The sequence below is a fragment of the Pseudophryne corroboree genome, chromosome 1, assembly GCF_028390025.1.
Source record: "Pseudophryne corroboree isolate aPseCor3 chromosome 1, aPseCor3.hap2, whole genome shotgun sequence".
NCBI classification, from domain to species: Eukaryota; Metazoa; Chordata; class Amphibia; order Anura; family Myobatrachidae; genus Pseudophryne; species Pseudophryne corroboree.
Window position 1 is genome coordinate 1,137,374,680 of NC_086444.1, and position 13,286 is coordinate 1,137,387,965.

Here is a 13,286-nt window from a genome sequence, read left to right on the forward strand (position 1 = left end):
AGTTGAGTGCAATTAGACTGAACTTCTCCTGCATTCCGGGCACTGACCTAAATGCGTATTTTTGCTTGTATGCCATGTTGTATGCATCTCTGCGAGTGGACCATACCTAGCTGTATGTACACTTGGTTTGTTATTCATCATCATTATCAGAGCCCACTTGCACCAGGCTAAGAAGATCTGTCTGGCAACAGGCGTCCTACGTTTCCCTTCACAATCCCATTAGAAAACCCAGACACAGCCCAGTCACATCCCTTCAGTCGCTGGTGGAGATGCGGCTGAAATACTGTGTGCATTTCCCGTACATGCGTGCACTCAGTTCTGCAGCATGCGCAGTGCCAAAACACACATAAAAGATCTGCAAACTGGCGTATGTCATATCTGCATCACCCCTGTATTGCCTGCCTATCATGCATACTGTATTCACTGGCGTCACGTGCCGGGTGCTGGGGGTCAGAAGGGGTGACACCAAAGTGCTGGCCCCTCTGCAGTGACAGGAGCCGGGTGCTGCAGTGTGATAATATCCCGCAGCACTCGGCTCCTGTCACAGATAAAAAGCCGACACGACATGCTGCCCAGTCTCTGGGGGTAGCTTGGATCTCCGGGGAAGCTGGACCCGTCCCCCGGAGTGAAGGAGAGGAGATCCTACAGGGCCAGGCTCCTTTAAAATTAGGCCACGTCCCCATTTTGGGCAGCCGCGATTCCAGCAGTGTGAGGGGTGAGGGTGGGGGTATAATAATGCAGAGTGCACAGTGGGTGTCACCACACCCATTGACGCCTCTGCTGTATTACTATGGTTTTCTACATTGTGATGCTTGCAATGAGCTTTATTACGTATGTATTAACATTTGGCAGTACGGATGGTGTAATGGTTAGCATTATTGCCTCACAGCACTGAGGTCATGGATTGAATTCACACCATGGCCCTGTGTGGAGTTTGTATATTCTCCCCGTGCTTGCCTGGGTTTCCTACGAGTACTCCAGTTTCCTCTCACAATCCAAAAATATACTGGTCGGTTAACTGGCTCCCAACAATTAACCCTAGTGTGCATGAACAGTATATGGGCAGACTAGATGGGCCAAGTGGTTCTTATCTGCCGTCACATTCTATGTTTCTATGTTATTATTAATAGGGTGCTAGCATATTCTGTTGCAGTTTACATATGAATTTTAACCCTGTAGATTATTTTAGATGTAAAAAGAAATTTACCCGAAGGTAATTTCACTCCTGGCGCTAGATGAGGAGGTTCACCACAGCTGCTAATATAAACAAAGCGGTTGGTCAGACCCCAAACAGCAATTGAAACACCAAAAAAGAAAGTATTAGCGCTTATAGGTCACAAATGAGAAGATAGGTCACAATGAATCACAATTTAATAAAAAAGCATGTTAAAAACTGCGTGCTAGGCACATATAAATGAAAAAACAATAATACATAAAGTGAGTAGTGCTCCTCCCGACTGAAAGATTTTTATGGAAGAAAAGTTCAGTCAACCTGTTCCGATAGTTATTCCCCTTAGACTCTGAGAGCCCATACAAATCACAACTGTGAATAATAGTTACCACCAGCGTCTCTCAAGGTATTTACGTGGAACTGCGTCCACATGTGGCTTTTCCTCGATTGGTGATGAAATGGAGCTTCCACGGTGTGAAAGGAACTCACTTTATGTATTATTGTTTTATCATTTATATGTGCCTAGCACGCAGTTTTTAACATGCTTTTTTATTAAATTGTGATTCATTGTGACCTATCTTCTCATTTGTGACCTATAAGCGCTAATACTTTCTTTTTTGGTGTTTCGGATTATTTTAGATGCTTTTGCCAAATGTGGGCTACTAATTACCCAAATGTTGCAGAGAATATACACTAAATCAGACTCCCTCAGCGGCCCTTGCTTTAACAGACTGAGAGAGTCTGGTCTCTTTACACTGCTGCAATGGGATACGTACGATTTACCGGCAGACGAGATGTCGGCTGTCATGATCCCGACAGCGGGATCCCGTAGGCCAGAATGCCAGCAGCAGGGTGAGCGCTAAAAAGCCCCTTGCGGGCTCCCTGCGCTGAACATGGGTCGGGCGCGGTTGCTCACTACGCTCGCGACAGGTTATATTCTCCCTCTATGGGTGTCGTGGACACCCACAGAGGTAGGATAGCCTGTGTCACTGGTATCCCAGCGGCGGCATTCCACCACATGTCAGGATTTCTGGCATTGGTATTGTGACCGCCGGTATCCCAACTGGCATTATATTAGCCGCTTCCTGCTGCAACTTAAAGATTTAGATCAACTGATCCACAGTGGGTGTGTGTATTCAGTAGCAGATCTTGCCACGGGCAAGCAGGATTTTTGCCCGGGGCGCCACCTTCCAGAGGGCGCCGGCGCTCTCCAGAGGGCGCCGCACCATGGCAAGATCCGCTACTGTTATGCAGTTCCCCCCGCTGTGTCCCCCGCTGTGAAGGGAACTAGACGCTACCCGTCTAGTTTCCCTTCGTGGAGAGGACCTTTGCTGTGCGGTGCGCGATGATATCATCACTCACCGCACAGCATTATGGGACTGGCACAGACGCTAGGGGTCATAGTTGACCTCTAGTATCTATCTATGCTGTGCTATGGGAGAGACGTCATGACGTCTCTCCCATAGATCCGAGGAGAGGAGAGGAGCGGCGCCGGCGGAGGTCTGCAGCGGTCGGGACTCAGGAGCGGGGATAGTATTAGTAAGTATTCATTTTTTTTTTTTTGTAAGCGCCACTACTGTACAGGGGGCACAACTCTACAGGGGGCGTAACTGACCACGCCCCTGTATGAAGCCACACCCCTATTTTTCGCCGAGGGCGCCACAAGGGCTAGAACCGGCCCTGTGTACACCGTGTACCAAACAATCATTACTAGTAATTTTTTCTTTGTATACATTATGATGAACTGCACTGAACATTGTCTATTATTATATTATTATTATTATTATTATTTAAAAAAATACAAAATTGTACTAATACTTAACAATTTCCTCTTCTATTTTACAGACAAGTGCAGGAAACCAGAGTAAATATTATGTATCGTACCGCCGAAATGACTTTGTGCAAATGAAGCTTCCAAAATATGCGCTTCCAAAGGTAAGTAACACCAGTGCTATTTTCAGATTCAGGAACTGGGGGCGGGGCTGATGTGGGTGGTGATGTGGGTGCAGCTACTACTGGGGTGGGGCACCAATTGGTGAGTAAACTTTTTTTTTAAAAACACAGTTTAAGCTATTTGGGATAAATGTTTTAAAGGGACAATGCAAGCAGAAGGAAAGCATTGCAAAAGAGCATGTGGTCTTACAAGGAAAGGACATATTATGACCGCACAGTAATACCCAACACCATATTATGGCCCCAGAGTTATGCCCGACACCATATTATGCCCCCACAGTAATGCCCGGCACCATGTTATGCCTCCACAGTAAAGCCCCAGACACCACATTATGCCCCCACAGTAATGCCTAACACCATTTTATGGCCCCAGAGTTATGCCCGACACCATGTTATGCCTCCACAGTAATGCCCGGCACCATGTTATGCCTCCACAGTAAAGTCCCAGACACCATATTATGTCCCCACAGTAATGCCCAATACCATATTATGCCCCCACAGTAATGCCTGACACCATATTATGCCCCCACAGTAAAGTCCCAGACATCACATTATGCCCCCACAGTAATGCCTGACACTATATTATGCCCCCACAGTAATGCCCGAAACCATATTATGCCCCCACAGTAATACCTGACACCATATTATGTCCCCACAGTAATGCCCGGCACCATGTTATGCCTCCACAGTAAAGTCCCAGACATCACATTATGCCCCCACAGTAATGCCTGACACCATATTATGTCCCCACAGTAATGCCTGACACCCTATTATGCCCCCACAGTAATGCCTGACACCATATTATGCCCCCACAGTAATACCTGACACCATATTATGCCCCCACAGTAATGCCTCACACCATAATATGCCTCCACATTAATGCCTGACACCATATTATGCCCCCACAGTAATGCCTCACACCATAATATGCCTCCATAGTAATGGCTGACACCATATTATACCTCCAGAGTAATACTCAATACCATATTATGCCCCCACAGTAATGCCCGACACCATATTATGCCCCCACAGTAATGGCCGACACCATATTATGCCTCCACAGTAATGCCTAACACAATATTATGCCTCCACAGTAGTGGCCAACACCATATTACGCCTCCACAGTTAATGCCCTATACCATATTACGCCACCACAGTAATTCCCCATACCATATTACGCCCCCACAGTAATGCCCGACACCATATTACGCCCCCACAGTAATGCCCTATACCATATTACGCCCCCCCCCACAGTAATTCCCCATACCATATTACACCCCCACATTAATGCCTGACACCATATTATACCCCCACAGTAGTGTCTGACACCATATTTTGTCCCCACAGTAATGCCCGACACCATATTATGCCCCCACAGCAATGCCCGATACCATATTACGCCCCTACAATAATGCCCGACACTAGTTTACGCCCCCACAGTAATGTCCGACACCATATTACCTCCCAAAGTAATGCCCAACACCACATTAAGCCCCCTCAGTAATGCCCAACACCATATTATGCCCCCACAGTAATGCCCGACGCAATATTATGCCTCACAGTAATGCCCAACACCATATTATGCCCCCATAATAATGCCCGACACCATATTACGCCCCTACAATAATGCCCAACACTAGTTTACGCCCCTACAGTAATGCCCAACACTATATTACGCCCCCACAGTAATGTCTGACACCATATTATGCCCCCACAGTAATGCCCGACACCATATTACGCCCCTACAATAATGCACAACACTAGTTTACGCCCCCACATTAATGCCCAACACTATATTACGCCCCCACAATAATGTCTGTCACCATATTACGATCCCACAGTAATGCCTAACACCATATTAAGCCCCCACAGTAATGCTCGACACCACATTATGCTCCCACAGTAATACCCAACACTATCTTATGCCCCCACAGTAATGCCCCTTACACCATATTACGCCCCATAGTAATGCCCACTGTTTTACCTGATATGCTCCCTGTGCAGCGCCTGCCTGGAGAATCGCAGAGCTGGCAGTGGTGTTGACACTGCCGTGCCCGGAACCGCACCACACTTCAGTACTGTGAAGAATATCAAAGTAAACTACCAATTCCAGCAGCACTGCCATTATTACATCACAGAACGCGTCACAATAGTCCCAGCCAGGTGCTAGCTGCACATTATTACATCACAGAACGCGTCACAATAGTCCCAGCCAGGTGCTAGCTGCACATTATTACATCACAGAACGCGTCACAATAGTCCCAGCCAGTTGCTAGCTGCTATTATTACATCACAAGAAGCATCACAATAGCTAGGAAGAATAATCCACATATCATCCCCCCAACCAGAGCACCTAGGAGCGGTGATCCTCCCTCTGCCCCCACTCTGGGCACCTAGGAGATGTAACCCATGTACAACCCGCAGTAAGCATCTAGGTTGGCACCAGATCCGCAGCTCACGCTGTATGTACAGATACAGGTTGAGTATCCCATATCCAAATATCCGAAATACGGAATATTCCGAAATACGGACTTTTTCTCTAACGTCCTAGTGGATGCTGGGGACTCCGAAAGGACCATGGGGAATAGCGGCTCCGCAGGAGACTGGGCACAAAAGTAAAAAGCTTTAGGACTACCTGGTGTGCACTGGCTCCTCCCCCTATGACCCTCCTCCAAGCCTCAGTTAGATTTTTGTGCCCGAACGAGACGGGTGCAGGCTAAGGGGCTCTCCTGAGCTGCTTAGTGTAAAAGTTTAAAGTAGGTTTTTTATGTTCAGTGAGACCTGCTGGCAACAGGCTCACTGCATCGAGGGACTAAGGGGAGAAGAAGCGAACTCACCTGCGTGCAGAGTGGATTGGGCTTCTTAGGCTACTGGACATTAGCTCCAGAGGGACGATCACAGGCCCAGCCATGGATGGGTCCCAGAGCCGCGCCGCCGGCCCCCTTACAGAGCCAGAAGAGTGAAGAGGTCCGGAAAAATCGGCGGCAGAAGACGTTCCTGTCTTCAATAAGGTAGCGCACAGCACCGCAGCTGTGCGCCATTGCTCTCAGCACACTTCACACTCCGGTCACTGAGGGTGCAGGGCGCTGGGGGGGGCGCCCTGAGACGCAATAAAACACCTTTTTTGGCAAAAAAATACATCACATATAGCTCCTGGGCTATATGGATGCATTTAACCCCTGCCAATTTTTCCATAAAAAAGCGGGAGAACGGCCGCCGAGAAGGGGGCGGAGCCTATCTCCTCAGCACACTGGCGCCATTTTTTCCTCACAGCTCCGTTGGAGGAAGGCTCCCTGACTCTCCCCTGCAGTCCTGCACTACAGAAACAGGGTAAAACAAGAGAGGGGGGGCACTAAATTGGCATATAAATATATACAGCAGCTATATTAGGGAAAAACACTTATATAAGGTTATCCCTGTATATATATAGCGCTCTGGTGTGTGCTGGCAAACTCTCCCTCTGTCTCCCCAAAGGGCTAGTGGGGTCCTGTCCTCTATCAGAGCATTCCCTGTGTGTGTGCTGTGTGTCGGTACGTTGTGTCGACATGTATGAGGAGGAAAATGGTGTGGAGGCGGAGCAATTGCCTGTGTTAGTGATATCACCCCCTAGGGAGTCGACACCTGACTGGATGGTCTTATGGAAAGAATTACGTGATAATGTCAGCACTTTACAAAAGACTGTTGACGACATGAGACAGCCGGAAAATCAGTTAATACCTGTACAGGCGTCTCAAACACCGTCAGGGGCTCTAAAGCGCCCGTTACCTCAGGTCGATACAGACACAGACACGGACACTGACTCCAGTGTCGACGGTGAGGAAACAAACGTATTTTCCAGTAGGGCCACACGTTACATGATCACGGCAATGAAGGAGGTTTTGAACATTTCTGATACTACAAGTACCACAAAAAAGGGTATTATGTGGGGTGTGAAAAAACTACCCGTAGTTTTTCCCGAATCAGATGAATTAAATGAGGTGTGTGATGAAGCGTGGGTTTCCCCTGATAAAAAACTGCTAATTTCTAAAAAATTATTGGCTTTATACCCTTTCCCGCCAGAGGTTAGGGCACGTTGGGAAACACCCCCTAGGGTAGATAAGGCGCTCACACGCTTATCAAAACAAGTGGCGTTACCGTCTCCTGATACAGCCGCCCTCAAGGAACCAGCTGATAGGAAGCTGGAAAATATCCTAAAAAGTATATACACACATACTGGTATTATACTGCGACCAGCAATCGCCTCAGCCTGGATGTGCAGTGCTGGGGTGGCTTGGTCGGATTCCCTGACTGAAAATATTGATACCCTGGACAGGGACAATATATTATTGACTATAGAGCATTTAAAGGATGCATTTCTATATATGCGAGATGCACAGAGGGATATTTGCACTCTGGCATCAAGAGTAAGTGCGATGTCCATTTCTGCCAGAAGAGGATTATGGACGCGACAGTGGTCAGGGGATGCGGATTCCAAACGGCATATGGAAGTATTGCCGTATAAAGGGGAGGAGTTATTTGGGGTCGGTCTATCGGACCTGGTGGCCACGGCAACGGCTGGGAAATCCACCTTTTTACCCCAAGTCACCTCGCAGCAGAAAAAGATACCGTCTTTTCAGGCTCAGTCCTTTCGTCCCCATAAGGGCAAGCGGGCAAAAGGCCACTCATATCTGCCCAGGGGCAGAGGAAGGGGAAAAAGACTGCAGCAGACAGCCTCTTCCCATGAACAGAAGCCCTCCCCCGCTTCTGCCAAGTCCTCAGCATGACGCTGGGGCCTTACAAGCGGACTCAGGCACGGTGGGGGCCCGTCTCAAGAATTTCAGCGCGCAGTGGCTCACTCGCAAGTGGACCCCTGGATCCTGCAGGTAGTATCTCAGGGGTACAAATTGGAATTCGAGACGTCTCCCCCTCGCCGGTTCCTGAAGTCTGCTTTACCAACGTCTCCCCCCGACAGGGAGGCTGTATTGGAAGCCATTCACAAGCTGTATTCCCAGCAAGTGATAATCAAGGTACCCCTCCTACAACAGGGAAAGGGGTATTATTCCACGCTGTTTGTGGTACCGAAGCCGGACGGCTCGGTGAGACCCATTTTAAATCTGAAATCCTTGAACACTTACATAAAAAGGTTCAAGTTCAAGATGGAGTCACTCAGAGCAGTGATAGCGAACCTGGAAGAAGGGGATTATATGGTGTCTCTGGACATCAAGGATGCTTACCTCCATGTCCCAATTTGCCCTTCTCACCAAGGGTACCTCAGATTTGTGGTACAGAACTGTCACTATCAGTTTCAGACGCTGCCGTTTGGATTGTCCACGGCACCCCGGGTCTTTACCAAGGTAATGGCCGAAATGATGATTCTTCTTCGAAGAAAAGGCGTCTTAATTATCCCTTACTTGGACGATCTCCTGATAAGGGCAAGGTCCAGAGAACAGTTAGAGGTCGGAGTAGCACTATCTCAAGTAGTACTACGACAGCACGGATGGATTCTAAATATTCCAAAATCGCAGCTGATTCCGACGACACGTCTGCTGTTCCTAGGAATGATTCTGGACACAGTACAGAAAAAGGTATTTCTCCCGGAAGAGAAAGCCAGGGATTTATCCGACCTAGTCAGGAACCTCCTAAGACCAGGACAAGTGTCAGTACATCAATGCACAAGGGTCCTGGGAAAGATGGTGGCTTCTTACGAAGCGATTCCATTCGGCAGATTCCACGCAAGAACTTTTCAGTGGGATCTGCTGGACAAATGGTCCGGATCGCATCTTCAAATGCATCAGCGGATAACCCTGTCTCCAAGGACAAGGGTGTCTCTCCTGTGGTGGTTACAGAGTGCTCATCTCCTAGAGGGCCGCAGATTCGGCATTCAGGATTGGGTCCTGGTGACCACGGATGCCAGCCTGAGAGGCTGGGGAGCAGTCACACAGGGAAAAAATTTCCAGGGCTTGTGGTCAAGCATGGAAACGTCACTTCACATAAATATCCTGGAACTAAGGGCCATTTACAATGCCCTAAGTCAGGCAAGACCTCTGCTTCAGGGTCAGCCGGTGTTGATCCAGTCGGACAACATCACGGCAGTCGCCCACGTAAACAGACAGGGCGGCACAAGAAGCAGGAGGGCAATGACGGAAGTGACAAGGATTCTTCGCTGGGCGGAAAATCATGTGATAGCACTGTCAGCAGTGTTCATTCCGGGAGTGGACAACTGGGAAGCAGACTTCCTCAGCAGACACGATCTTCACCCGGGGGAGTGGGGACTTCACCCAGAAGTCTTCCACATGATTGTGAACCGTTGGGAAAAACCAAAGGTAGACATGATGGCGTCCCGCCTCAACAAAAAACTGGACAGATATTGCGCCAGGTCAAGGGACCCTCAGGCAATAGCTGTGGACGCTCTGGTAACACCGTGGGTGTACCAGTCAGTGTATGTGTTCCCTCCTCTTCCTCTCATACCAAAAGTACTGAGAATCATAAGAAGGAGAGGAGTAAAGACTATACTCGTGGCTCCGGATTGGCCAAGAAGGACTTGGTACCCGGAAATTCAAGAGATGCTCACGGAAGACCCGTGGCCTCTACCTCTAAGAAAGGACCTGCTCCAGCAGGGACCATGTCTGTTCCAAGACTTACCGCGGCTGCGTTTGACGGCATGGCGGTTGAACGCCGGATCCTGAAGGAAAAAGGCATTCCGGATGAAGTCATCCCTACCCTGATCAAAGCAAGGAAGGATGTAACCGTGCAACATTATCACCGTATTTGGCGTAAATATGTTGCGTGGTGCGAGGCCAGGAAGGCCCCTACGGAAGAATTTCAACTGGGTCGATTCCTGCATTTCCTGCAAACAGGACTGTCTATGGGCCTCAAATTAGGGTCCATTAAGGTTCAAATTTCGGCCCTGTCAATATTCTTCCAAAAAGAACTAGCTTCTGTTCCTGAAGTTCAGACGTTTGTCAAGGGAGTACTGCATATACAGCCTCCTTTTGTGCCTCCAGTGGCACCTTGGGATCTCAATGTAGTTTTGGGTTTCCTAAAATCACATTGGTTTGAACCACTCACCACTGTGGACTTAAAATATCTCACATGGAAAGTGGTAATGCTGTTAGCCCTGGCTTCAGCCAGGCGTGTCTCAGAATTGGCGGCTTTATCCTATAAAAGCCCTTACCTAATTTTTCATACGGACAGGGCAGAATTGAGGACTCGTCCTCAATTTCTCCCTAAGGTGGTTTCAGCATTTCACTTGAACCAGCCTATTGTGGTGCCTGCGGCTACTAGGGACTTGGAGGATTCCAAGTTGCTGGACGTAGTCAGGGCCCTGAAAATATATGTTTCCAGGACGGCTGGAGTCAGAAAATCTGACTCGCTGTTTATCCTGTATGCACCCAACAAGCTGGGTGCTCCTGCTTCTAAGCAGACGATTGCTCGTTGGATTTGTAGTACAATTCAGCTTGCACATTCTGTGGCAGGCCTGCCACAGCCAAAATCTGTAAAAGCCCATTCCACACGGAAAGTGGGCTCATCTTGGGCGGCTGCCCGAGGGGTCTCGGCTTTACAACTTTGCCGAGCAGCTACTTGGTCAGGGGCAAACACGTTTGCTAAATTCTACAAATTTGATACCCTGGCTGAGGAGGACCTGGAGTTCTCTCATTCGGTGCTGCAGAGTCATCCGCACTCTCCCGCCCGTTTGGGAGCTTTGGTATAATCCCCATGGTCCTTTCGGAGTCCCCAGCATCCACTAGGACGTTAGAGAAAATAAGAATTTACTTACCGATAATTCTATTTCTCATAGTCCGTAGTGGATGCTGGGCGCCCATCCCAAGTGCGGATTGTCTGCATTACTTGTACATAGTTATTGTTACAAAAATCGGGTTATTGTTGTTGTGAGCCATCTTTTCAGAGGCTACTTCTGTTATCATGCTGTTAACTGGGTTCAGATCACAAGTTGTACGGTGTGGCTGGTATGAGTCTTACCCGGGATTCAAAATCCTTCCTTATTGTGTACGCTCGTCCGGGCACAGTATCCTAACTGAGGCTTGGAGGAGGGTCATAGGGGGAGGAGCCAGTGCACACCAGGTAGTCCTAAAGCTTTTTACTTTTGTGCCCAGTCTCCTGCGGAGCCGCTATTCCCCATGGTCCTTTCGGAGTCCCCAGCATCCACTACGGACTATGAGAAATAGAATTATCGGTAAGTAAATTCTTATTTTTGAGTGAGAGTGAGATAGTGAAACTTTTGTTTTTTGATGGCTCAATGTACACAAACCTTGTTTAATGCACAAAGTTATTAAAAATATTGTATTAAATGACCTTCGGGCTGTGTGTATAAGAAACATAAATGAATTGTGTGAATGTACACACACTTTGTTTAATGCACAAAGTTAGAAAAAATATTGGCTAAAGTGACATTCAGGCAGTGTGTATAAGGTGAAAAAGAAATACCCAAAGGTATTACTATACCCAGGCGCTAGATGGGTGGTTCTCCACAGCAGCTATACAAAAAGGGGTTGGTCAGACCCCCAAACAATATGTATACAAGGAAATACAGCGCTTAAATGGTCACATAAGCAAAAACAGGTAGCATGTAAAATCTTTGTTTTATTTAAAACATGGAGTAAAATTAAATTTAAAAAGTATATAAGATGGTTGAATCAAGTGCACATAGCTGCAACTGCCACATAAATTCAAGTATAGATCAAGAAGGTGTTTTTCCTAGTGTCAAAGTCCTTGCAGAAGGTGGGTATTATATGGAACCTGTTCCTATGATAGTCCCCTTGAATATAGGACCCTAAATCCTATCCGTGAATTATAGTTACCACCAGCGTCCCTTGAGGTAATTAGGCGAATCTGCGTCCGCAAATGGCTGTTCCTCAGAGGGTGGTAGATGTAAGTCCTCCACGGTGTAGTATAGGTTCTTTTAAGGGTCCAGTTGTTGAAAAATCAATAGAGGGGGCTTGGTCCAGGTCCAATCCTTCCAAGGTCTAGGCAAACACACTGTCAGGCAAGTCCCACCAACGCGTTTCGTTGCTTGCATGCAAGCAACGAAACGCGTTGGTGGGACTTGCCTGACAGTGTGTTTGCCTAGACCTTGGAAGGATTGGACCTGGACCAAGCCCCCTCTATTGATTTTTCAACAACTGGACCCTTAAAAGAACCTATACTACACCGTGGAGGACTTACATCTACCACCCTCTGAGGAACAGCCATTTGCGGACGCAGATTCGCCTAATTACCTCAAGGGACGCTGGTGGTAACTATAATTCACGGATAGGATTTAGGGTCCTATATTCAAGGGGACTATCATAGGAACAGGTTCCATATAATACCCACCTTCTGCAAGGACTTTGACACTAGGAAAAACACCTTCTTGATCTATACTTGAATTTATGTGGCAGTTGCCAGCTATGTGCACTTGATTCAACCATCTTATATACTTTTTAAATTTAATTTTACTCCATGTTTTAAATAAAACAAAGATTTTACATGCTACCTGTTTTTGCTTATGTGACCATTTAAGCGCTGTATTTCCTTGTATACAGTGCGTATAAGGTGTATATGTAACATAAATACATTCTGTGCTTAGACTTGGGTCCCATCACCATGATATCTCATTATGGTATGGAATTATTCCAAAATACGGAAAAATGCGATATCCAAAATACCTCTGGTCCCAAGCATTTTGGATAAGGGATACTCAACCTGTATATACATCTAGAGTGACGGCGGCGCTGTCTGTGCCCAGCAGGGAGGAGAGGAAGGAGATGGAGAAGTGCCCTAGCTAGTACACTCCTAGATCCAAAGCATCGCTCGTCGCTGTACATCGCTAGCCGACACGGAGAGAAGGATTTCAAAATAAACCACCAGTTCAAGCAGCCCTTGCTGTCCAGCAGCAATGGCTTCTGGGAGCAGTAGTTTGTTTTGCGTGTGCAGTACTGTGCAGAAACTCAAAAGAAACTACCGCTCCCAGCCGCCCTTGCTGACAGGCAAGGTTTACTGGGAGCGGTAGCTTCTTTGGAGTTTCTTCACAGTACTATAGCAGAGGCGTAACTAGACTTTTTGGTGCCCTGTGCCAGAGAGAGAATTGTCACCCCCCTCCCCGCCCATTTTTCCAGTAGATACATAAGGCGCATGTCACATTGGGAAGGGACATGACAAGATTGATCCCAGAGAAAGCCCATGC

General features: G+C 47.6%; 1 protein-coding gene and 1 long non-coding RNA gene across 5 annotated transcripts in view; one reads left to right on the forward strand and one right to left on the reverse strand.

The window, feature by feature from the left end:
- The window catches only part of SORCS2 (sortilin related VPS10 domain containing receptor 2), a 1,363,792-nt gene that overhangs the window by 1,150,218 nt on the left and 200,288 nt on the right, over window positions 1–13,286 (forward strand). For all 4 annotated transcript variants that reach the window (XM_063923915.1, XM_063923923.1, XM_063923934.1 and 1 more), the window contains one exon: window positions 3,017–3,106. In XM_063923915.1, coding sequence (XP_063779985.1) covers window positions 3,017–3,106 — 90 coding nt within the window. The remainder of the gene's footprint in view (window positions 1–3,016; window positions 3,107–13,286) is intronic.
- The window catches only part of LOC134928331 (uncharacterized), a 179,879-nt gene that overhangs the window by 112,713 nt on the left and 53,880 nt on the right, over window positions 1–13,286 (reverse strand). The window lies entirely within an intron of this gene.